The 27234-nt window shown below is 35.2% G+C and overlaps 2 protein-coding genes across 2 annotated transcripts in view; one reads left to right on the forward strand and one right to left on the reverse strand.

The window, feature by feature from the left end:
* The window catches only part of ube3c (ubiquitin protein ligase E3C), a 35882-nt gene extending 27299 nt beyond the window's left edge, over positions 1-8583 (reverse strand). Inside the window, exons 1-10 of the mRNA XM_038297922.1 lie at positions 8453-8583; positions 7842-7952; positions 7664-7717; positions 7152-7226; positions 5025-5171; positions 4818-4933; positions 4553-4710; positions 3164-3317; positions 1921-2141; positions 1657-1805 (exon numbers count right to left, since the gene is read on the reverse strand). Coding sequence (XP_038153850.1) covers positions 1657-1805; positions 1921-2141; positions 3164-3317; positions 4553-4710; positions 4818-4933; positions 5025-5171; positions 7152-7226; positions 7664-7717; positions 7842-7907 — 1140 coding nt within the window. The 5' untranslated portion in view covers positions 7908-7952; positions 8453-8583. The remainder of the gene's footprint in view (positions 1-1656; positions 1806-1920; positions 2142-3163; positions 3318-4552; positions 4711-4817; positions 4934-5024; positions 5172-7151; positions 7227-7663; positions 7718-7841; positions 7953-8452) is intronic.
* Positions 8584-19887: 11304 nt separating this feature from the next.
* mnx1 (motor neuron and pancreas homeobox 1) lies at positions 19888-26235 on the forward strand. Its single transcript, XM_038297867.1, has 3 exons — positions 19888-20517; positions 22239-22399; positions 25661-26235. Exons 1-3 carry the CDS (start codon positions 20007-20009, stop codon positions 25949-25951), a joined length of 963 nt encoding a protein of 320 aa, XP_038153795.1. The 5' UTR covers positions 19888-20006; the 3' UTR covers positions 25952-26235.
* Positions 26236-27234: the final 999 nt, after the last annotated feature.

Here is a 27234-nt window from a genome sequence, read left to right on the forward strand (position 1 = left end):
ACACCAACAACATGAACATTTGCACCAAAAGTGAAGCAAATTAATAGAAAGAACTGAAACTTAAGACTAGAACTCAATATTTTTGATATCCTGAATGTTAATTTATTTTTAAAAAGTCATTAAATGTAGCCAAAATGAAATACCACATGTTGCATCAAATGGAGCTTCAGACAACCTCTGGCATAACGAAACATCAAAGGCTTTCATACTTCAGATTTCTACATTCTGGATATTTAGAGCAAAGTTTTATCCTCAAACTTGATAATAATAATGGTTGAGTATTTTGTGAACATATCAAAAACCAAATGATGCTTCCAAATTTTTAAAGCATTGTATAGCAGCACATCTTTTATACTATCAAGCTAACTTTGTTTTAGAGTAACGTTTTCATGACTGTTACAAGTCATGTTTCTAATGCTGATTTTTTTTTTTTCTTTCAAAGCACAGTTTGTGGAATTTGAAGAATTTGGTTTTTAAAACCAGTCAAAATTTAAGAACATTTAATTTTCAAATTGCAGAGGCACTCAAATTTGCGTTACATTTAACAAGACAAACAGACTTTTTTTTTTTTTCCTCAACCCAGCCCATACGGTGGTTGTAATATGATTAACGTTTTTCACTTCCATGAAAAAGTAAAGACAAACTTCCAGCTAGCACACAGATCTATGCATGCAAGTAGCTGTTCCCACTACCACTGATTGTTCCCTTAAACTGCTATTTCGGCCAGTGAGAAAGGGGTATGACGTGTGTCTACCTGGTCAAACGCCTCGGCAAGCGACCCGGGTTAAGATGGCCTCAGAGATTTCAGAATACAGAAAGAATAGGTGAAGCTAAGAAAAGGCACTGTAGCGCATTCTACCAGTCGAGGTCTTCTTCGGTCATAGCACATGCAATTCTCCTTGTATGTCCAGCAGAATTGCCATATTTTAACTATTATATTTAGCTAATATATAGCTGAGAAAAACAGTTAAGCAGAGAAAAAAGGTCTGACTTGGATGTAATTATGTGCAAACGGTGATTTACAACCTCTAAGTTATACCACCACTAATGCTTTCATGTGTCTGTATAAAATAAGGAAGTTCCAAATGTTTCTTTTTTTACTTTGGTCAGCTTCAGCTCACTTAGCCAGTTTTATGTGCGTCTCCATTACTGGTTTTACGGTACCATATAAATTTTTTGGGCTCCAGGAAATTTCATGAAACTTTTCAAGCTTTGCAGAATCACACTGAATGATAAAACAGTTTTAAGAACTAAGAGACTCAAAGACAGCCTCTTCCCTGAAGCTGTCAGTTCTTCAGTGCTAAAAGTCCAAATTCATTTAAAGAAAAACAAGCTCTTTCTATTGTTCTTTCCTCCCTTCTGCTAATCTAAACTAAATTTCCTCAATTAAGTTCTTCATGTATGATGGCCCGTATGAGATATTGTGATGAAGAGCACAGCCCCGGCCAATCACATTTGGACAAAAGCTCTTATTCCACAAAATAAAAACAAGTGGGGAGGAAGTCATCTATTAATAAACGCCCTGCCACGTATTTGATTGTTTAAGTTTGAGGATGTCACAGAAAATAATTTAACAGGATTAGTCTCATCACACAGAAACTTTCTTTAATCTAGCATTAATTTTTAATGATGTATTAAAGGCTTAGGTAAACGTACCTGCATGGGGATAGGATGCATATCCTCGTCATCATCCTCCGAATCACTGGTCAGTTCTGGCCGGCTGGTGCTTTCTGACACCGGTAGCAGCGGCAGCAGGGCCTGCAGAGCCTGAAGGTAGAGCAGGTGTCCCTCCTCTGACAGTGAGTCTACCAAAACACATGGATCACTACTACACAGTTTGAACTATGCACTAAAACTACAAAAACCTACAAAAATGAAATGTGTGCAGCTGTATGCATGAAGTTTAAGCAAGCCACCTACTTAAACAATTCTCTCCTGCACAGAGGACAAAGTAGAAGAGCCAGGGAGCCTTGCTTTGTGCTGCTGAGAAAGAGTGGATTGTGACCTGCAGGGAGCTCAGGAAGGCCTCGAACGGAAACGACAGGCGGCGGTCAGAGAGTGCCGGAATGAAAAAGTGAAAAATCTGCTCGGTGAATGGTGCAGAGATGAACTCCTCAGTAAATGCTGCAAATACAAACTGCCTGAAAGGCAACAGGAAAAGATTCCTTTGAATAGATTTTAAGAAGCAGTGCAGGTGTTAAAAACAAACAGGAGTTACAATCCTGCTTTTCTGTTGGTGTTCTAGCCTGACAATATTGTCTCTCCAAATAGGACTGCTTTGTGCAGCCTGATCAATAACATCTGGTGAGCTGAAGCAGAGATAATTAAGTGCTGGAATCACTGTGTACATAAGGCCTCTCATTCCTGTCCTGCCTTTCTTTATACGAGAAAAGAAGCTGACATTAGAAATGTCTTAAACAGAGTGTCAACAGGCTGATATTCAGCTCAGGAGTCTGTGGAGACATTTATGACTTATCGTAGGTGGGTCTGTGAAGTAATTACTGCTTCAGGACTAATGGAGGAGAATACACTAACACAAAAGGAGACCAAACAGCAAACCAGTTTATTTGGTTGGAAGAACCCACAGGAAACAGCCTGAACCTGCATTTACACTCTTATTTTCCTTTTTGTTCTGCATAGAAATTGAAAGAACTGAAGACCTTGCTTACTTTGAACCCTAAGGTTTAGTAAAACACCCACTTCAGTCATATAAGTGTCACAATAAGCACATTCACCTCAAGGAGAGGTTACGATCAAGTTTTTTTTAGTTAAGAAGAAATACAGTTGGACAGCAGAAAATTACAAAGAGCTACACAAGCGTTACAAGAGCTAACTGTAACACAGTGATAACACGGCAATAATTCTTAAAATATTGACTACCTGACAAAGCCTTCATTTGTTGCATTTTAAAAACATGGGAGTATTATGTAGCTGCATTCAGAGCTGGTGTGCTGGTCCACTAGGTCTGCAGGCATCTACCTCTCAGACTTATTTTACTGTTATTTTGGTTTTCAACATGGGTTTTGCTGATCTGTACATTACTTCTTCTCTACATACAAGTTTTTTGTATTTTAACCTTATAAAATATATCATGAGCAAAAGAAAAAAAACAAAAACAAATACCTATAAAAAGGAAAGGCTGCAAAAACTGTAAACTGCATACCTTGCGCCTGTTGTGCAGGAGGAGTAAGTAAAGTGCAAAGGTTTGAGAATGTGCTCCAACAGTGTGCTTGCCAGAGGGATAGAGGGAGCATCGCTGTACTCCAAACTGGGAGGCAGCCGGTGATTTACAAGACTATACAGTGATTTATAGTATCCTAAAAAATAAAAAAAAAAACATGCACAAAGTTAGACTTTATGAAATAATTTACACATTAGGGGGATTCTTTACCTATCGTAGAATTTGTTTCTCAGGCAAAAATAAGAAAAGCAAAAACACAAAAAGACAAACTTAGAAAACATTTATAATAGATAAATTACAATTTATATTATATTATATATATGGTTTTATACTGAGTGTTTTTGCTATATGTCTTCTGTCCGATAGTCAGGTTTGGAATCTCAGTTCCTTCATAGGACTGAAATTAAATTTGATCTAAAAGTAACTTTATTGACAAAAGGCACCGATATATTAGTATTTTATTGATTTTTGATAAAAACAACACCTGACCCTTGGGATCATTGTCATTTCCACCACAAATTCTAAATTATAGCTTGCAATCACATCAGTTGTCATGTGACAGGAGACCTCATGCCACAATAGCAGAGTTAGCTCCTTTGAAAGAAAGGAAACAAGAACAAAAATTTCAAAAAAGATCAAAGATCAAGTTTTGAAAAACCAAGAGTAGGTGAATGGTTCATCATTTGCAAACACCTCATATTTCCTTCAAATGTATAAATAATGAGAAAAATGCCATTTTATATTGTGTATTTTGAGTACATGTTATGCTAAGTATTTATCTGATTATTTATTGGTTTATTTCTTTTCTTATTAAAATTCCCTTTGGATTTAATAAAGTATGTTTGAATTAAATTGTAAAAAAAAATGCTACACATTTCCTTATTTATTTCCAACATTACATATATTATTCACACATATATATATATTTATGTAATTACAACTCCAATAAGTTGATATTTCTACACCACGTGAAGTAGAACCACCAAACTTTTTCCAAGAATTTGTGTTGGGTTTTCTGAAAAATATCATGACCAAATTTGTCAATAGCTGAAGCGTCACACAATAAGATAAATTAGAAGACATCCAAAAGAATTCAATAACCAGATTTTAATTCCTGCACTAAAGGTTATAGGTTCACTCTAACATATTATGAAAATGTTTTTTTGAGTTAAATTTTTTCTTTCCTGCTGCGAAAAGTTTATGCTGCTATAAAGTTGGTAATTTTCTTGAATCAGCTGATTAAAAAAAACTAAATCAAACTAAAGTCTAAATAGATTAAAACGAGTAAATTAATAAAAAGTTTAAATTTAGACTCATTACAAATGAGTCTTATTCCAATAAGCACCATCAGACAATGCACAGCTAGCTTACCTTTCTGTACCATATAGTGCAAAATCTGCTCGAGTAATGAAGCTACATTGTTAGCATCTGGAATAACGTGAAGATATGTTCTCTCTGAAGAAAAGATGTCCAACATCCGCATAGGAACAGCAACATTTAAACTGTCATCTGAGCAGTTTAACAGAAGTCTGACAAAGAAAAAAAAAAACAGCAATAGAGTCAGTCCAGCTTCAGCTTCTTCATAACAACCATCATCCTGTATTTATGTCACAATAATCAGTTTCCATAACCTTACCTACAGCAAAAACCCAGAATCCTTTTGATTTGAAATACACATGTTTGTTTCTGGGGGCTATTTAACAGCTTCACGAACGGATTGTGGTGTTTCACAAGGTTCTGGCATAACCAAATCTTTATAAACACACAGACAGGCAGATGTCAAATGTAACATAGTCAGTGAAGCAATGGTAAAAAAAACGCACTGATAACACTGCATCCTTACCAATCTATGTGCATCCACACTCTGTCTGTAGAAAAATATTAGTTGTCTGGACAGGAGGCACAGAGAAGGACCATCCATGATGTGCTGCGTTCCACCTGCCTGTGACTGGCTGACAGACTCATCAAACTTAGCTCTTTGAAGGGCATACTAAAGAAGCAAAGAGAAAGGATATAGAACATACAAAAACAAATAGGTCACAATAAAATTAATTTCTATTAAATGCTGTAGGCAAAACCTGATTCTAAATGTTTTTATATGAAACAAAAAATTTAAGGAAATAATTCAAAGCTGCTTTTCTGTGTTTTTTAGGACATCTTTTATATTAATTCCATGTGTAGACAGTTGAGCTCTCTATTTATTCTAAACAGGAAAATTAGAAGTCTACCAATTAATTATACCTTACATGACAGGACTTATTTTGCATCACTGTTCAACAATTTGCCTCGGTAGTTCGGATTGTGCAGGAGAATTTAAGAAAACGTGTCCGCTTGTTGTTCTGATAATGAAGATTCATCATTTCCAATTGTAATTTCTGACAGGTTGGTGTTTGTTATTTTCTGTTCCTCTCTGTCACAGATTGTTCCAATCCGTTGCAATATAGGTTTGCTTTTTCCCATTTTTTGCTTTCATTATCACCCATCTTTCTAGAACATATTTATTGTAAATCCAGAAGCATATTATGCAACTGCATTAGCTGTCTGTAGTTAAATACGACAGGTCCTTTTCAATAAAGCAACACAGCAGCTCTGAACTCCTCTAAGGTGAGGGGAGCTTCAAGCAGAGTTTGGCAGAGGTTTCAGAAATGTTGAACATTAATTTACATTTTTGAACACCCTGCTATTTTGTAATTTCTCCCACTTCATTGAGGGGTCTGAATGCGTGCATGTCCACTGTGAGAGACATAATCTAAAAAATAAAACCCAGAAATCACAATTTATTATTTTTTTTAACTATTCAATTGTATGATCCAGCTTCGAGAATCAATGTTAATATTTGGTACAGTAACAGATTCCCTCTGCTCTAGTTTTTACTTGTTTTTTTTTCTGCTTGTTAATAAAAAAAATGTTGTTTCATTTTGCACTTTACATCTCTTGTAAAGCAAAAACTAATTCCATCCGTATTTTTTTAACCAGGGCACAACGGACACTGACAACACAAGTAACACTCCCAAGCGCAAACCAAACTTTTATCATGGCTAAGATTGGCCGTGTTAAACTAAATAAATCAATTCACACATCCCATAATTTCACAGGATGACAGTATCACACTCTCCTCTTTTATTTAAAGGCTACAGACCGAGCTCAGCTCTGCTACTCCGACTGTACGCTGCGCAATCAGCTGTTCCCAATGAGTATCATGCTACACAGTTTACACATCATTTGTCAGACGCTAAAATCTGAGACATGTGCTAGGATGGTTTTTGATGGGTACAGGGTTAATCATTTTGTTACTAAAAGCTTACCCTGTTGGAGCTTAGCCTACCGTGGAGCACAGCCTAAAGCTGTAGCCAAGGGCTCCATGTCTGTGGTGAATGTCATTGCTCACATAGCCAATGTGTTACATGCACTGTAATAATAGACTATAAGACATATCAAAATACCAAAAATTTCCATTTAAGCATCATATACTTTTATACCTTTACTGAATAAAGTTACATCGTGACATTTATATTGAATTATTGTCCGACCACAGGATCTACAAAAAATACGGGTCACAGTGAACTCTACCATGCTTAAACCTCTGATCGTGGAATTGCCCAACAAGAGTAATGCAGTAATCTAAAACAAAAGGAAGAAAAGAAGCAGCCGAAGCAGGGTGCAAGCATGTGCACAGAATATTCCTTTAAATCTCACCAAAAACTGTTCAAGAATCTTGTGCAGAAAGTATGCTGAAGACACTTCCTTGGATTACTTTGTATTTAAATAACTGAATGCAATTGGATTGACAGCGTGAACGACTACAACACAGACCTCAGCCAGAGTCAAACATATCAAACGCTTTATTAAGGCGTATGCTGCTCACAATTTCAATCTGAGCAGCATGATATGAACAAACACGTGAATAAGTAAAATGTGCTAGTAAAAGAAGAGAAGAAAAAAAAAACTGTTGATTATTAGAAGGACATACCTGCTGCTTTAAGTCTTGGTATCCACGTATGTAGGACTGAATGATGATGGCATTTTTCAGCCTTTTTCTCTCTTCCTGTAGCAACAAAGAAGTAAAGCTTAAAAACTAACATAACTGTGATCCAACCGATGAGACGTTACCATCAATAAGTTGCTTAAGAACATTAAAAAAAGAAAATAAAACATGAGGTTAGAAATTAGAAATCAAAAAATTTATAAAAACTGTTTGAGTAAAATCTAATATCAATGCTAAAAGTGAAATTAGATCGCAGAAAAAAGTATTACATGAAAGTGCCTATTGTGGCTTATACACAGCAAATATACAGAAAATATATCTTCACCAATAAATTGTTTTTGTTAAACTTAGCAGTGTGATCACTGACTCATAGAAATCTTTTCAGAAAAACTCAGTAAAACTCCTGATGCCACCAATTTGAGCCACAGATCAGAACTAGTTTGTTTTAAAGCGTTTAGTTCTTTCATATTATGTCAAAAGAACACTGGTGAGATTACCTCTCTTTTCCGTCTTTCTTCTTGTGTGCGATGCAACAGAGAGGCTTTTTCTTCCTAAATACCAACAGAGGTTATGTGAGGCTAAACACCAGAAACAGTTGCATGTTTTATTACTGCTCAATTTTCCTGCAATCAGCACTTAAACAACCTTTTCCATCTGTGATCTAGCAGCACATACCTTTTTACTCGCTCCTCCCAATGACACTTTGGGCCTTGTTTTGAAATCTCCCTCAAAGCTGAACATTTTCAGATTTTTCCCATTGATTGATTCAGACCTTCTGAAGAATTTCTGATAGAGAAAACGAAAACAATTGCAGTTAAAACACATCAAAACTATACCTGACGAACCTGGGCTTAGCTCCAACTTAAATCACCACCTTGTTATAAACTCATGTGGTCAATTAATAGTTTTATGTGCTAAAAAACTAGTTAACGGGTTGACTTGATTTTTTTTTCTGAAAATGACAATCTTTCGGCAGCAACAATAGTTAGCTAACTTAGCTAGCTTATGACTCAGCAGCTGTCACTGTTTTACTACAGCAAGCATGCCTTAAGACACGATGCAACAACGTAGATAATACCAACAAAGGACAAATAATGGTTGCAAGCGTCCCTACAGAATAATGTCCGTATGTTTAGTCTGGTTTTGATGGCGTTAGCACTGAGGCTAACTAGCCAACGGCTAAATATTCAAGCAGGCTAACTTTACGTGGGGATTCTATTTGACATCATTTTAATTTCAAAATACACATAAAAAATTTCAAAATCTATGATGAATAACCTCCGTACCTTTGACTTCTCAAAAATATCGGTTGAAACAAAAAGACTGAGACTGAGTAATCCAATTGTCAAGTATTCTTTTCCTCCACTCTGGAAATCATCACAACACAGAAGCGGTTAACTACTTCCGGTTCCTTCAAATCGCAGGCAGATGATTGGATAGAATTCATGCCAATCACGTGGTTGAGCCGTCCCTCTCTTCCAGATTGATTGAGAAGCTTCTATGAATGCATGTCTGCGTGAGAGCATGAATTGCAGGATCTAAAGATCCAAATAGTGGCAGAACAGGTGCAGCTGTAAATATCCCACACCATAAAGTCATGATTAAAAGGAGAACATCAGATCATCTAGCAGTTTTCACAGTTGAATTAATTGCCATTATGTTAGAGGTTAGGTTGCTTGATGATAATGTTAGGAAAGGATATAGTTATATTATTGCATCAGACAGTCAAGCTGCATTATTAAGTATCAAATCTGGCAAGTCTTGTTGATTAGATTTATTATTAGATATATATCACCTATTAGTTGAACTTCATAATAAGAAATGTTTTGTTCTATTTGTCTGGATTCCTGCTCATGTAGGCATGGAAGGGAATGAAGTAGATATATTAGCTAAACAGGCCTTAAAATCAAATATTATTTACTTAAGTATTCCTTTAAGCAAAAGTGAGTGTAAATCTATAATGCAAAATAAAATCTGTAAGGTTTGGCAGGAACGATGGCATAATCATGACACTGGTAGAGATCTTTATAAAATTCAAAAGACTGTGGGGCATAATAGTTATATTAATGGAAGGTGGAAAGAAGACTTAAACTTGCTCATGCTGGACTTAATAGTTCTTTTTTTTAAATAGGTAAACATGACACAGGGACTTGTAATTACTGTAATCAGATGGAAACAGTGGAACATGTATTATTAGAATGTAATAAGTATTCACAGTAACATCAGCACTTAAAATCAACACTAAAGAGAGAAAAGAAAAAAATTAGAGAAAAAACTGGATTTTCAATGATAAACCTTTTAGGAAGTAAATCTTATTCTGCTAGAAATTAGTTAATTATATTTTTAAAAAAACACTGGATTATTTAATCATATTTAAAATAAGAATATAAGTGTGGATGCATGTGCATATACGCACATACTAATTTATATGTGAGTTTGTATATTGATTGATAGATAATAGATCCACGCACACCATTGAGGTATGTATTAATAACTTCCCTCTGACATCACTGATAACCACACTTCAGTCTGGTAGGTGGCCGTAAATGCACCTTAAGTTGGTTGCCACCTGCCAATAAAAAACAAAGGAAGAAATAATTGCTTTTTTGCTTGGACAAATAGTCCTTATCTGAAAAAGGTCTTGCTATTCTTGAGAAACGTTTGAATGAATAAAATAAGGTTTAAGTTGAGTTTTTGTTCAAATTTGGAATACTTTTGTAGGTGATATATTCATGGCTTGTGTTTTACATTATTCAGTAAAGATAGTTATATAAAAGCAGACATATAAAATATTTATGCAATACCTGTAGTGTGATTCTAACATTTTATATATATAACAATTCTTGAGAATTTTCATAACCATATAAAATATTGATTTCAGCTGTATGTTCAAACAGGACGAGGACAGCAATCTAAAATTTCTGTTAATACCCATTTCAAAGGCTTACAGAATTGCCTATTTAAAGCCTGGTCCTATAGAATCTGTTATAAACTGAATGCCTACTTTTTGAAAGCCATATCTGTATCAGAAACCAACCAATAGTCATTAACTTACCAACCTTGCATAAAAGAATATTAAAATATCAGAATCATGCAACAAGTGTATAGGAAATTCAACAATCTGTTCATTTACACCAAATTGCTCTGTTGCTCTGTTCATTGTCTCATGACATCTACCTGTCCTTCCTGCTATACATATTTCTTATTTCATTAAGTCTCCCACTGGATTTGTATCTGTTTCCAAATACTTTGGATGGTTCTCAGTCCTGCAGCAAATAAAGTCAATTTCTTCTCTCACCCCTTTCTTTGGGGGAGGGGCTTCTGCTTTTGGTTCTCAACACAAAATCTTTTTCTTGCAGGGTGTCTGACATATTAGTCTTTCGATAGGTGTGTCAAGGTTGGAAAAGCAGAGATGTCTGGATTTGTCGAACATTGCAGTCAAGTGGTTAAACTCTGGTGGTCTAAGTGGTCAACATGCCACTTTTGCTCAACTGCAGCAAGGCAGAAGAGATCACACTTCCTACAATATACCTATTAAAGATATACACTGAAATGCCTAAGCTTCCTTTAAATAGTACAGTCTATTATGTCCATTCTTGTAGACAACTTCACAGTTGCCTCCAGTTGAGTCAGTTGTCCAATGGAAAACTGCAGTATTTGTACTCCTCCACCACTTAAACATCTTCTCCCTTGATGGTAATAGCATTTGATCTGTTCAAATAATTTCCTCTGAAATCTACAATCATCTCTCTGGTTTTGTATATACATTCAGGATAAGATGATTGTTTCCACAGCATGCCACAAAGGTATCCCCCAGCTTCCTGTAATCGGCTTTTTGTCAATCTCTGATAAACCGAACTGCATAGCCGTGTGAGTATTTCTGCAAATGAAAGGACTCTGTTGTCTACTTATAGTCAGAGATTAACATAGTAAAATTTAATAGTCAGAGTCTCCTGGGGTGCTCCTGTACAGCTGACTACATGGTTAGTCTGTTTGTCAGGTAGTAGTGTTGCACCGATGCAATGTTTTGGCTCCAATACCTGGCTTTGCAGTATCCGCCGATACCAATATACCGATACCATCTGTTTGAAATTGATGTGTGTGTGTGTATATATAAAGACCTGCACGCTACTTGGATGTAAAATAATTGCCATCATGGCTTTGTAAAGCTGCTGTCTACCTTTGTGAAGCAAAGACTAACACAAAGTGAATCCAGTAGAACTTTTTTATTGCCTACCTGGAATGGATGACAATAGTTGAATAAACCATTGGCTCTCAAAATGATATCAGTGCCCTAGCTGGTACTCGCCAATACCGATACCACCATCTTAGTGCTGGATTGGGGCCCCTTCCGATGCTGGTATCGGTATCGATAAGGTGATTGCTGATTCCTCAACCTGAGTGTTCTGGAGTTTCTGATCAAATAAATCAGGCTGAATCATGTTAAATGCACTGAGGAGATAAAAAAAAAAAAAGTGCTGTCTGCCTTGTCTAACTGAGAGGCGGTTTATTGAAGCAGGGGTGTGATGATATCTTTATGTGCAGCTCAAAGGCGGTAAACAAACTGCAGGGGATCCTGATAGCTCCTTGTTTGCTTTCTCGGGAGGACCAAGAGGTGTATCTCTAGGACAGACATGTCAAAAGTCAGTTCTTGAGGGGTGCTATCTTACAGGATTTTACTGTTTCTCATTTTCATCAAAGCTGTTTCAGTTGATTGCATTGCAGCAAAAACGTGTTCATTGGAATTCAATGAAAATCAGCTGTGTTGAAGCAGGGAAGCATCTAAAACCTGCAGAAAAGTGGCCCTTGAGGGCTAGGATCTTTCTGATGTGGGATGTCTTTAATCATTAAGGCATGTTAGCTGTGTTCTTTCACATCACTGGAACTATCTCCCAGGTCAGGCTAACATTGAAGAGGAATTGTAGAATCCCACAAAAATGACCTATAAAGGCCTTTGGGACTCTTAGGACAAAGCCATCTTGATCTGGTGTCCTCATCTGATTCTGTCTCTCTACACTTGACTTCTAGAGACAGACAGCAGGGTCAAAGAGAGCAGTGCCATTATCTAATGTGATTGGCAGAGATGGGAAGTAACGAAGTACAAATACTTCGTTACTGTACTCAAGTAGATTTTTCAGATATTTTTACTTTACTTTACTACTTATTTTTATGGCGACTTTTTACTTCTACTCCTTACATTTTTACACAAATATCTGTACTTTCTACTCCTTACATTTTTAAAAATTGGCTCGTTACTTTAGTTTTGAATAATTTCAATGGAGTTACCGTTATTATTTTTCACGTCATTAATACCAAATTCGATCTAATTGGATGGGAATCTACGTTGCATTTGACGCACCACTACAAGATGAATCGACAGATTCGGCGGTATTCATTCGTGGCAAATCATTGCAGCTTGGTGATGGTGGCGTTAGCATAGTAGTATGGACGACGAGATGATTGAAAATGAACACAACGGAGATCTAGTCCTATTGGCAGACATCCATTAAAAATGTAGGCAACAGCATGAAAAAAGTGGTTTCTACTTTTACTTTTATACTTTAAGTAAATTTAAAGGTTTTGGGCTCTGTCTAGACTTGTATATCATAAATGATAAACCAATTACTAATATGGTAATTTTTTATTTATTTAACAGTTTAAAGTGTAAGTAACATAATTGCTTTTAATAAGAAACCCAGAAAGGACTATTGTTGCCAAGGCAACAAGTTGTCAGCAGCTTGGTTGGCCTTTTTGCTCATTTGTCTTTTTTCTCACCATAGGTCAGAAGTAACATGGTGCAGTAGGTTTAGAAAGCAAAGTTCTCAGGTCACTCCCATTGTGCTGCTGCTTGGAAATAGATTTATTTGCCCTCAAGCCTTTATTGTAATCTTGGGCAAGGCTATTGAAGATGAGATAGCTCTTGATGTGCTTCAAATGGTTTTTATTTTCCACTTGCGCTTGTTATATATTTCATGAAGAAAATAATAAATAATTGGAATGGCAATATAAATAAGTAATAGTTATAATATATACAAAATAACTGTCATAATCATAATGTCTATTGATATAATAATTATATAATAGTCATGAAATATATCATAATATATAAAAAAAGTTTATAATATATTAACAATGCAACTTGCTGGGTTTAAACAACCCAACAGTGAAGCCAATTTAAGCCCTTGATTGAGTTTCATAAATTAATCCAATGGGGATTTACGAACAACCTAATTATTGTATTGAGTGAACCAACCAATATTGTTGGGTTAAACTAACTGTTCTGTTCTATTTAACCTGCGCTGTGGTGGGAAACTACCCAAATTGGGTTGTTTTTACCCCAACATTTTTTAGAATATGGGATCTACTTCATTCCTCATCACTCTTATAATGTTCTGCTGGAACTTGCTCTTCAGCTTCTTTCTGTAAGCGCCCTTACTTTCTCTAGCTTGACTTTAGGTTGCCTTTGTATACTCACCAATTATTCCCTGTCTTCCTTTCTAAACGCTAATTTTTTCCTTTTTTCTGTTTTTTTGTTTTTTTTCAGTTCACTGAGGATTCGGGATTTATCATTTATCAACACTTTGTCCTTTTCTGTCAATTACTGCAAGACATTTGAGACTAGACCAACCACTTCTTCATATATTAAACTTACATCTGTCTGCCATTGCCCATACCATTTAAATATGATTATATCACACAGATTTTTCACAATATTCATTGATGGTCAGCTGTTGCAGTCGACCCCCTTCGCTTGGATGGTTCTCAGAGACAGTCACAATATGTCATGAATCCATTCAATTTCACTTTTTTTTTTTTTGTCTCGATGGCCATATTAGTCTGATAATTTGCATTGTTTATAAAACTTATTAACAACTAAACTGATACCTCGAGCAGTCCAAAAAGTGCACATTGACAGACATCACAAAACGTTAACTAAAGTGTTAACTAAATTCTAAAGTTTTTCAAATACTACTGTTATCAAACATCCAAACTTAACATGACAAACAGAGCTTATTAGGATATTCATGACATTCCAAAGGCTTTCGAAATAGAAAAAAAGTTTTAAAAGTGGCTTTCAAAAACAATTTTCTCCAGGCTAGGTTGGTTTGTGATGTTGGTTTATAGCTTTGCACCCCTAACACCACGAGATTGTATGAATATGCAGGTTGCTCAGCTGTTAAAAACAGGGATTTTGGACATTAATAGATTATTCACTGACACTGTGCAAGTCACAAATACTTGGAACAGTGTGTACTTGTGGATAAAGAAGCCTGTTCTCTTTTACAGTCTTATAGATAACTCTCAGTGATGACTCTGTTCTGCAAAACAATATATGTGTGTGAATGCATTGTTCCCACAGCTTGTGTGTTCCTGCCGATCTACAAGAAGCTGTTGTAACCCTTATTTTGGGCTCATTCCGCATTTTTTTTCACCACAACTATAAGAGGAGCTCAGTGCTGTGAATCCAACTAATCCTCACTGTCTGGCTAAGATGAAATTGGTGTTAAACTTAAAGTCCAGTTTTATAGTATTTTATTGTATTAAGAAGTGTTACTTAAAGAGAGATTAAAACTAGAACTGGGAAAAAAAAGCTCCATGGTGTAAGAACCTTTTGGGGGCAGTAGTTTTTATTACACTAGACACACATATTTCAGCACAGGTTAACCATGTAATACGAAGTAAACTAAAAATTAATTTAATCTACCTAGGGATTTACACAAACGTAAGGACAGTATGATAAAAAATTACTTTCAAATTTCAGAAACACATGTTTTCAATTATGTTATAAGATGACTGTGAATGTGTTTTCTGTCCTGCCGGTGTGGGGAGGCACACATACCCTCTTCAACCGTCAAATCTGTCTCTGTGCGTGACCACGCCCCCACGCAGAGGTTCTGCAACCGTCGTCGCGCACTTAAAAAAACCCTAAACCATCTAACATGTTATCAATTGAAGAAAAAAGTATTGGGCCAGTTTCCAAAGCCTCCCCCTATATTGTCAGTCACACTCGATCTTCGCATTGATGTCCTTAAAATAACCTCACAGGGCTTTATTGATCCTACATCAGGAAAATTCACTTTTATTTGCAAGAAAATGGCATAAAGACCGCAACAAGTAGTCTCACCATAAAACAATCAGAACCTTTATTAAAAAAAATGACAAAGACAAAAAAAATATTAGATAAGGAAACTATAAGCTCTGCACAATATATTTGACAGGATGCCATTTATAAGTTTTGGTGAATTTGTCTTTATTAAACTGGGATTAGAGCCACACATTGAGAATATTTTCATAATAATCCCCATGGGATTTTTGTTTCCGCTGGTTGGTCAACCCATCTCAGAAAACCAAAGCACAACTGTTCTTTTGTTTGCGCTTGGATTTGCACTTCAGTGTTTTCAGCTTAGCGATCTTTCTTATAGTTCTGAGGTAATATTTAATTTGGTTAATCTGTCTTCACTTGTCTTGGCTCACTGCTCTCCCTCAGCTGTTCTATATCTAGTTAACAGTCCCACTTGTGACTTCCTCAGCATCAAAGCCTCTGAGTTCAGTCACTGTATAGTCAGATTCTCCTGTTCTCTTCAGTTTCCTTCTTTTTTCTAGGCCCACTTGTGCTGACTTTGTTTTTTACTATGAGTTTATTTTATTCTTCAGTTTTCTTTTTTCCTGCACAATTTAAATTTTGTAATTTATTACTATTCTAATTCATTTCCAAGTGGGTTTAACATTTAGGTCCATGTTAGACAAATGGCAGCGCAAATAATAATTTAGCTATCCACACTGTTTTATGAAAAAGAGCTACTAGTTTGAAAGGAAGACTGTAAATATGTGGAAAATGGGTCTGTGATTAGTTAGACTAAACTGAGCAACCTCTGTGACAGGATCGTGCAGGTGGGAGAATTTCCCTCAGTAGGGAAGTAATAAAGAAACTTGATAGAGGCTGCAGAATACAATGGGACAATGTTCTTGTTCCAGCAGTTTGAGCTACTTTGTGATGAAAAATGGCAAAGAATTAAACTTTCAGATGTTCAAAGCAGGTAGAGACATACTGCCAAAGATGTGGAACTATATTTTTTCAAGTAGTTCTTAACTTGAATAATTTACTAGTGTTAAAACCCTTTGTTATTTTCCTTTCACTCCAAATTAAACACCACTTTATGCTAATCCAGGAGTCTGCAACCTTTGTAATCCAAGCTGCCCCTTTTTCTCTCAAACTGGAAAAACTTGTAATTAGCTGCATGTTACATGAACTTTTATAAAAGAGACAACTTATAATTCTCAAGAGATTCCGGATAAATATGCTTTATTTTTAAGAGTCACGATATTAATTATTAAGGTTGAAAGAACAAGAAGAAATAAACTTTGCAGTGTGATGATAGATATGGCCCGATTAATAACGATGGTGTGTGTGTCTTTAGAATTGAAAATTTGTTTTCCTTTTGGGTGTTTTTGCCCACATTTTTAGTCTAGCTGGCCCGTGACCACAATTAAAATAAAACAGGGATGCAAAGCTAATCTTGCTTTTGCAGATTGGAAGGGAAAGATAATAGGCAAAAAAAAAAAAAAAGAGCATCCTGGAGCATTAAACTGACGGCTTGTTATTTTTTAATTTTATGCCAAAAGTTTATCCAATCAAATCAATCTTTATTTTTTTTCTGTGGTCAATACTGCATCACTTAAAGTGTTTTTGTTTAGTTTTCCAGTACTACCTTTTAGAAATTGGATATCAACAGAGCGACCTAACAGAGGAAAGAGGCCAGAAAATTTACCCAATCTTAAATTTACTAACACTACATTTAAAAAGTCCAATTTGCTTTACAGCAGATTAATAAAACATAGAAATAAGCTTTTAGTTAATGCAAAGAAATAGGAAAATTTAAATTTGATAGATGAGCCAAATTAGCAAACTCTATTGAATAAGAAGTAAAACTGAAAAACAATAAATTGGATGATGCAAAAGTCTTGTGTCCATCAGATGTTTATAAAAATCTATTTGTATTTGGAAACAATACTTGAAAAGCTGTTCTTTGTGATATAAATGAAAACTTTTAACGTTGTCCCCAAATGAGCTTATGAGAACCTGTGCAATACAGGCTCAGCTCAACACAGACTGATGCTCATTGATTCATTGGTTAATCAGTTTAAATTAAGTCTTTCTAATTTAACATGTATTCTAAGTCTTCGCATTAAAAGAAAATAAGAGAATAAAAGTTAATCAGAAATTCAATTAGATAAATTGTTAAAGCAGTTACAGTAAACAACAAATGCAATATTTTCACCTAATATTTTCTATTCATATTTTGTTTATATGTATTAAACTTGTGGCCTTGTAATAAACTGAGTGGATTTTCTACTGATATGAGAGAAATTAAAATATACGCTTAAATGATCCATTCTCCCTGATACTGTAAAAGAACAGCCAAGGGGAGATTGTGCTATAAAAAGAGAAATAAAACTATACTGATTATGAGTAGTTAATGTTTCCAAAAGCATTTTCCAACATTTCATAAAGGCATCCATTTGGGCCAGTTGGGGCGAATATATTTATTGCATTAAAAGAGACAGAGCAGCTCCCACTTAATCCACCAGCAGGTAATTAATATATAAACTCCTCCAATTTGTCACCTTGATTTGTATTTTTACTTAATTGTGGACGTAATTACGGGGCAAATTAACAGCTTTCAGGGAAGAAAAAGGCTTAGTAGGTCCGGCTCCGGCTCGGGGAGCCTTATTAATTTCTCTCTGGCTTAAAGATGTGATGAAAAGAGGCCATAAATCTGGGTGATCGGCCGGGGCCGATAGTAAATGCCCTCATATTTCACCGTTGCCTTAATAGAAATATTTATGTTTGGGGCCTTTAATGAAATTATACTTGTGTGCCCATGAAAACCAGCTGTTAAATGAGGCTGATAAGTTGCATTTAAAGGATTGTTTGTGTTGTTGTTGTTGTTTTTTTTTTTTCAAATAAACCCAAAAGTTGCGCTTTTAGCCGAAGAAAAGAAACCCTCAGTTTTTTATTAGACTCCAAAAGTGCGCAAATGGTTTCCCAAGTCTTAGCACCTCTTTTAATAACAAAGAAAAATACATCCGATCCAAACTGATAAAGAAAAAAACATTTATAATAAATTAAACTGTGCTATAATAAGGTTTCCTTGCAGGCCACCATGAATACATCTCAGTCCCCACATCAATCTCCCAGTTATCATTCCCTAATTGGTCATGATCATCAGGGGCCGCAATTAAACGGCCATCCTTTACTAGAAAACTCCTCGCTGACTTGTTGATTTCCCCCGAGCAAATAAACGTCCCAGAGACCGCGCTTCGCTGATGAATCGACAAAAACCAATCAGCTTTATTGGGAGACAGGTTAAGGGCAACGGGGTGTCAATAATTCTGGTTTTCGACCTCCTCTTCAATTAGCTTTAAGTGGCTCATTCAGGCCGGACCCCTTCCGCCTGCAGCTAATTTGAACTTTTTATTAATTTATTTTTCTTTTTATTAATTTATTTTTCTTTTTATTAATTTATTTATCTTAAACAAAATACCATTTATCGTTTAATGATAGTGGGGGGAAAAGTGAAAGTCTTCCATAAAGACAACAGTTTTTCATTCAAAGTTAAAAGTAAGTTTGATATTTTGTTTTGTATAAACTGTTTGCATACAAAATGACAATGAAAGTTGTCTAATATGCATAAAAAAAAAAAAGATCCTTCAGTTGACCAAAACCCTAATCATTCCATTGGAAGCTAAATAAGATCGGTATTTTACGATTTATTTTTATTACTGATTAAAAGATGGAAAGTCTAAGTCTGCTGAACTGTATTTGGAATAAAAAAAGGAGATAGTGTATGTAAAAATTGCGTATAACAGACTTTGACCTTGAGCCCCTTGGAAATGGAGGCAATGTCAATGCTTTACACATGACAGAGGTTAATTCTGTTAGTTTAATGATGTTTAACTGTTTATCCTCAAAAAGACTGAATTAAAGATCGTATAAAAATCCGCTTTGACCCAGAATTGAACAAGAAAATACTTTTGAGCATCCATGGCCTGGGAGCAAGCTCAGTAAACAGGCATTGATAAGGAGAGAACACTTTACGCGGTGGAAATGTTCATCTTCAGAATGGATGACCTTCCTTACTTTTTACAAAAGTAAAAAAAAAAAATAATAATACATATATATATATATATATATATATATATATATATATATATATATATATATATATATATATATATATATATATATATATATATATATATATATGCAAAATACGATAAGGGATATCACAACTGGCCCACCTTTACAGGTACTTACAGGTAATAATATATATATATATATATATATATATATATATATATATATATATATATATATATATATATATATATATATATATATATATATATATATATATATATATATATATATATATATTATTATATATATATATATATATATATATATATATATATATATATATATATATATATATATATATATATATATATATATATATATATATAATTTTATTTTATTCCACAGAAGGAAACGTTTGCATCATCAAGTTATTAGGAAATGAATATTAATGCCACCATCCTGCTTTGGGATGGTGGGGCAGGAGGCGTTGTTGGTCCTCTGGATGGCTACGTTGGGACAGCCCCCCTGTTTCACGCTGCACCAATCGCCTCCATCTGACCGGGATTAAGTGTCAATCGGAGCTCCTCTCTCACACTCCGGAGCATATCATCAACTTGTGAAAGGTGAAGAAAACAGGACTGATTTCTCCATCACTTTAGCGGCCGCAGAGGCAACCGGGACGCGCACCGGCCGAACCAATGGAGAAATCCAAAAACTTTCGCATCGACGCGCTTCTAGCAGTCGATACACCCAAGGCGCAGACCTCACCGCTGGCACTTGTGACTTCCCTCTCCTCATCCTCTGCCTCTTCATCCTCCATCCCGCAGTCAGGAGGCGGAGCGGCCCCGGAGCTCTCAGCCGCGGCCGAGTCTTTACGCGCCGAGACGCCGCCGTCTCCGCCGAGGGTTTCCACCTGCGGTCTGATTCCCAAACCGGGGTTCCTGAACAGCGCGCACGGCATGGTGGGACTACACCCGCAGAGCAGCGGGGGGATCCCGGCGCAGGCTCTCTACGGCCATCCCATGTATTCATACTCCGCCGCTGCGCTCACGGGCCAACATCCCGCACTGTCCTACTCCTACCCGCACGGCTCGCATCACCACCACACCAGTGATCCCATTAAACTGACGGCCAGCACCTTCCAGCTGGACCACTGGCTGAGAATGTCCACAGCTGGGATGATGCTCCCAAAAATGTCCGATTTTAATGGTGAGTTTCAGCTTCCTAATAGAAGGCTATCCCCATTTCTCTCAAATATTTGAATCAGGATGAAATGCGTATTTTAATTGTTTTATTTAGATAAATAATTAAATACTAAATATTTTAGAAGAACAAAAAAATATATTCTGATGACATCAATAAAATAGAAGCATGTTAAAATTGAAGTAACAAAATACCAATAACAGTGACGTGCGGTGAGGTTCATAGCTGGTGAGGCACTGACGTCATCAGAATCAGATTTGCAAATAGATGCATAGATTGACAGCAGTTTACAGGTTATGTTTCACTTCTGCATCCTTACACATACAAACTGTAGCTCACAAAACACACATTTCCTTAAAAAACAAAACAAAATAAATGTTATTACTGTCTTACCTTTACTTATAAATGAATAGAAGTCCTCCTTATCTTCCTTCAGTTTTAAAAGTCTCTCTGTCTCAATGGAGATCACTGCCAGGGAAGAAAGCCTTCCTTGATCCGTCCTGTTCCTGCCTTATGTTTTCAGTCTCTTGAGCACCCCCTGCCATGAGGCAAGAGAACTGCCTGCCTCACCTCGAACTTGTTCTCTGCCGTTTATAATCGCTCATTACACGAAACACGTTACACAAACACAGTTGGTGACAAAAAGCTCTGTACATTATATACATAAGCCAAATTATTAGAAATAAGTTCACATATTACATTTGTTTAAACCATTTTATTGACGCCGTACAGCAACATGCTCTCTCCGCTTTGCAGCCAGCGCAGAGCCAGGGGTTGCGCAATCCAAGGTGAGGCAGAGCTCGCTGCTGCCTCACCGGCATCGCTTCCAAGCATTTGAATGGGAAAATAAGAAAATTCAGCGATTTTGAACAAATAAAAATCGAAATTGGTGAAGCTACATGAAAAATGAATATTTTTTAGTACAAACCACCGGATGAATATAACAATTTAAATTACTTTATGATTATATATTTTCTTTCTTTCCATGATGGCTGGTGAGGCACTGCCTCACCTGCCTCCCCTGACCGCACGTCACTGCTAAACTGGTATTTTGTTTGGAAGAACGGGTAAACTGTTGTAAATATGCTATAAAATCATAAAGAAAATTAGCAGATTCAAAATATTCTGACTGTTTTAATTGCTGCTGTCGGATATAATTTATGCTACTAAAGAAGATGAAAAGGCACAAAATGACACCAAGGCGCATACAAAGGTGCTTTAAGACAGCATGCACCAAAGCTTAAAATATAACTGCATGTTATTTTCTTTCTTTCTTTCTTTCTTTTTTTAATCTGTTTTGGGACACATTTCCGTCAGTAACGTCTCGATGCATAGGTTCGATGTTTTTTTCTGCAGAGGAACTAAAATTGACAGATAATGGACAGAGGGGAAAGTGGCAGAGGAGTGTGAAAGCCACAGCCGACATGCGATTTGCTCACCAGATACTGCCTTTTTTGTTTCTCCGCACTTTAGCAGATTTGTTCAAAATGAAGGGACGGAAAGTGGGTCTATTCTTTGGACTTTATCTCTTGGTTGCATTAATTTTTATTTAGGCCAAAAAAAAAAAATAATAATAATAATAAAAAAAAAACTTGCAGGAGACGCAAATTAAACACAGCCTATGTCAAAAATGTATGCATTTGCAATTGGGTTCTGTTGTTGTTTTTTTGCACAGACAAAAAAAAAAAAAAAAAGATGTGTGCAAATGTAATCGTTTTGTTTTGCAGCTCAGACACAGTCCAACCTACTGGGCAAGTGCAGAAGACCGAGGACAGCATTCACCAGTCAGCAGCTGCTGGAGCTGGAGCATCAGTTCAAGCTGAACAAGTATTTGTCAAGACCAAAGCGATTCGAGGTGGCCACGTCGCTCATGTTAACAGAAACTCAGGTATAACTCATTTCTGCACGTTTAAAAAAAGTGATGTAGGATAAAGGTTAATAAGATGTTGAAGGCCTGCCTTAAAAATAAATAAAACCCCTTTATGCATCAACTCTTAAAAAAGGTACAACCTTATATATTTCATGTTGTATTGCTTATCGCTGTATTGCTTATCTGAGCAGCCTATAGGCTTTATTTTAAATTTATTTTAACTTACAGTGAAAAACAAATTCTAATCTATTATCCCAGAGAAAGATGCAGGGTAAACATTGTAACTTCTTATTTACCAAAAATGTAAAATTATCTTTTATTCAAGTTCATCATATTTCTCAAACATATCACCTAGTTTCTATTGATATAAAATAAATAATGTAAAATAATTTAGACTGCACAAACATTCTTTTTTTTCAATTTATTATAATATTTATTATATTATTATATTTATTATGATTAAAGTGAGAAACAAACCACTAACACAACTGCTAAACACCAAGATAAATGATTTTATGTTAAATTTCCAGTTGTCTTCCTTTAGAAAACAGCTAAGCTCAGATCAGCCACTGGTATAGCTACATTCTCACAGAGGTTCCATTAAAACAGTTTTCCTAACAGCCACAGCTAAGATTTGCCATTTCTTTCATTTTAATACAAGTGCTTTTGCTAATATAGGTCAAACTGAACAAATACTTTAAAAATCTATTTCTATCACGGTTGTATATTAAACCCTTTTCTCTGACTGCCAGATAAGACTTGCAATTTGTGAGCAATGAATTTGCTACACAAGTTTACAAAGTTTTGCTTGACAAATATGTTTGACCTTTAAAGAACAGTTTTACACCGCATCTTTAAGAAAATAAATTTCAGAAGTATATCCGCCTTATAGCGTCCGTACCAATTCTAAAATTAAAAGCCACAACTAAGGAGCAGTTCGATCAAAGTTAAGGACTTTAGATTCCAACCAAACTTTAGTTTTGCTCTGTTGCTAAATTAGATTTGAACTTAGACTTGCTCCAACAAAGAAACTTCCAACATGAAATCCTGCTATAAAATCCAAATGTGACGAGAACACATTATCCATCAGATTCTCCCATGGACACGAAATAAATGATAAATTACAGCGAACTGAATGAACATCATCTTTGCAAATTGAAAGGGATTTGTTACTGAAAAGAGCAACAAAATTCAACATGTTTGATCTAAATTATTGTAATCTTACTAATATTTACAGCCCTTTAAACACTCCTAGACTAGGTCCACAAGTTAGTCAAAACAAAGATGCTATTATTGTGTTTTTTAGCCCATCTGATAAAAGTTCACCTTTAAACCAGAACAAATCAGATGACTTGATGTCCGTATTTTGAGTTTCTTACTACACTATTTTTAAAATAAAGCTTGCAGTTCCTTTATGAAGTAAAGTAACATTTCTATGCCAATAAAGAATGCTTTCCAGATTTTGATAACTTTTGCTTTTAACTATTCAAATAAAAGCTCAACTTTTTTTTTATGATGGACTTGAAATATATTACAATTTTAACTATACATACATTTCAAAATAGATTCAGATATTGGCATTCTTTTAATGCTGTAAAAAAAAAAAAATTACTGGTAGCACTATTTCAAACATTTTGGACATACATTTTAATCAGTATGTCTGAGTTTAGCCTACATAATATCAGTTTAATAACTAAAATATGCTATACCTGCATTTGGTAAAGTCTAATAACTAAGATCATTTTGCTTAATCGGTTTGGCTTTGAATGTAATAAAATCAATGGTTGTTTGTAATTAATGGATAAAGCCTGTATTGGTTGCAAGTTTGATGTTAGCGTTGGTAACATTGCTTGGTAAACTTGCTGAAGGAAAATTCAATTAATGCTCCAACACTCAAACTTTGGACAGTTGAGTTATGACGGAACATTCTATACCATTTTATTAACCAAATTATCAGTCTTACTGTCCTTTGATGAACACAACCCATGAAAATTCAGATGTACGGTCAACCTCTGAAAGTTAAATTCTCATCAAAATGTTAATATTAAAAACGAACCGCTATTCAACATCACATTTACAATCTGATATGCTCAAAGGAACATTAAACAATTTTGATGGCAAACACCTTCTACAATTTTGACTGAATTATTGTCTTTTTAACTTATTTTTCAGCCAAATTTGTACTTCTTTGGATGAATGGCACATGTTGCCTTTTCTTTATTCCGTAGACACAAGAAAATCTCCAAATTTCTGATTCACCAAATAAAAGACCTTTTATTATGAATGTTTTTAATTAGTTAAGTACTGACAAGGGTGCCTCCAAAAGCTTTTAAAATGATGGCCAAATGGGGTCCATTTTGTTGTTTGAACACCAAGTTATTATTCTGTTGATGTAAATCCAGGTGACTATTGTAAAATTCTTCTTATTTTGAATTACTTTTCCAATGTTTTTATTGTAGCTGTTTTTGTTCTTATTATTTGATGTATATTGTAAGGTGACCCTGTGTTCATAAAAGTTCCCACCCAGCACCTCCCTTTGTGGAACCCAGTTTACTTACTGCTTGATATCTTTTAAGTCCAAGGAAAAATAATATACATAGCAACAAAAAAAGACAAAATTGGTCAACTTGATCAACTCATGAATTAAGTAAACACACACACACACACACACACACACACACACACACACACACACACACACACACACACACACACACACACACACACACACACACACACACACACACACACACACACATCATATACCATGTATGCTTGCTCTGAGCATTTAAGCCCAGAGCAATTTAAGTCACATGCAACTGAGCTTGCAGCATATGCAAAGAGAAAATAATTAGTGAAAAAAACAGGTGAAATATCTGCATAGCTTTTAAAATAGGTCTATAAATGGTATAAAGTGAATAACAACACCCTGCCTGGCCGTCCATAGTCCATAGACATTTTTATGACTATATATATATATATATATATATATATATATATATATATATATATACAATAAATTTTGGAATTTTTTAAAATTACATGTTTTATGTCTTTTCCAGCACAAATCGAGTGCAAAGTGGTGTGAATGGTTATTGCACTTATATTTATCCATTTAATTTTGTAAAGAAAAATAAAAATAACAGATTGTAAAAATTAAAATAAACTCAGAATGTAATGGATTTAAAACGGAGAACTAAAAATATACTAGAATGATTATTTATTTATGCCCCTTTTGATGCTTGAGTCAGATAAATGATTGAATCTGCTTCCCATCAGGTAAAGATTTGGTTCCAGAACAGACGCATGAAATGGAAGAGGAGCAAGAAAGCCAAAGAGCAGGCCGCTCAGGAGGCGGAGAAACTAAAAGGCACAAACAAGAGCGGCCAGGAGAAATCAGACGGACTCGATCAGTCGGATTTTCACAGCAAGACAGATTCAAAAAATGGCAGGATAAGAGACTTCAGGGACAGTGACGATGAGGGCGACACTTTCCTCTACAACTCTTCGGATTGCTCCTCGGATGAAGAGCGGAATCAAAACAGTGACGTCAGTCCGCAACCTAACTGAACTAACTGAATATGGGAAGATTAAATGTAAAAAATATATATATATGTTAAAAATAAGCATGTAATCCAAACATTTTCCAATAAAAATAACTTTAAAAAGCGACTCTGGTGTAAAAAAAAAAAAAAAAAAAGTGTGGATGCGCTTAAATGCGCATCAACACTGCATGAATCTGTAAAGTGGGTCGAAATTATTGAGATATTGCAAAAAAAAAAAAAAAAAAATGCAAAAACTGCAAAAATATTTTTCTATGACGTATTTATACAATAAACTACACATAAAATGCATGTTGAAAATAATCCTTCAGCCTTTCCTGCAAATACTGTAGAGGAAAAAAAATGTTTTTTTTATTATTAAAGAATAAATCCAGTTAACGGTTGGGTTCATTTTTTTTCTAACAGAAAAAAAACATGCAGAAACTGCAAAAATATTTTTCTATGACGTATTTATACAATAAACTACACATAAAATGCATGTTGAAAATATTCCTCCAGCCTTTCCTGCAAATACTGTAAAGAAAAAAAAAGTTTTTTTTATTATTAAAGAATAAATCCAGTTAACGGTTGGGTTCTTTTTTTTTTTCTAACAGAAAAAAACATGCAGAAACTGCAAAAATATTTTTCTATGACGTATTTATACAATAAACTACTCATAAAATGCATGTTGAAAATATTCCTCCAGCCTTTCCTGCAAATACTGTAAAGAAAAAAAAGTTTTTTTTATTATTAAAGAATAAATCCAGTTAACGGTTGGGTTCTTTTTTTTTTTCTAACAGAAAAAAAACATGCAAAAACTGCAAAAATATTTTTCTATGACGTATTTATACAATAAACTACTCATAAAATGCATGTTGAAAATAATCCTTCAGCCTTTCCTGCAAATACTGTAAAGGAAAAAAAAGTTTTTTTTATTATTAAAGAATAAATCCAGTTAACGGTTGGGTTCTTTTTTTTTTCTAACAGAAACACAGTGGTTCATTCATGATTTACTGGGGGTGTTTGAGCCTTGTGTTCCCTCTCTTTGCTCTGACAGCTCGGGTCATGGGAATCACTGTTAATAGCGCTGTCGGATCTGTGCAAACGGGCAGTGAGAGCAAACAGCGAGCAGGCAGTCAGACACAGGAAACATTTCACACCACAATGGGAATAGGCACATATTAATGCACCCTTTAAACAGTTATAGGCAGGGAAACATGAATGCAGTTTCCTAGACTAGAGAGATTCCAAGATCATTAGTTATAAACATTGCAATTAAGTGTTTTTTGAAAAAAATATAAAAAGAAAAAA

This window comes from Cyprinodon tularosa, unplaced genomic scaffold (assembly GCF_016077235.1).
Source record: "Cyprinodon tularosa strain WSP-4 unplaced genomic scaffold, ASM1607723v1 ctg4, whole genome shotgun sequence".
Lineage (NCBI taxonomy): Eukaryota > Metazoa > Chordata > Actinopteri > Cyprinodontiformes > Cyprinodontidae > Cyprinodon > Cyprinodon tularosa.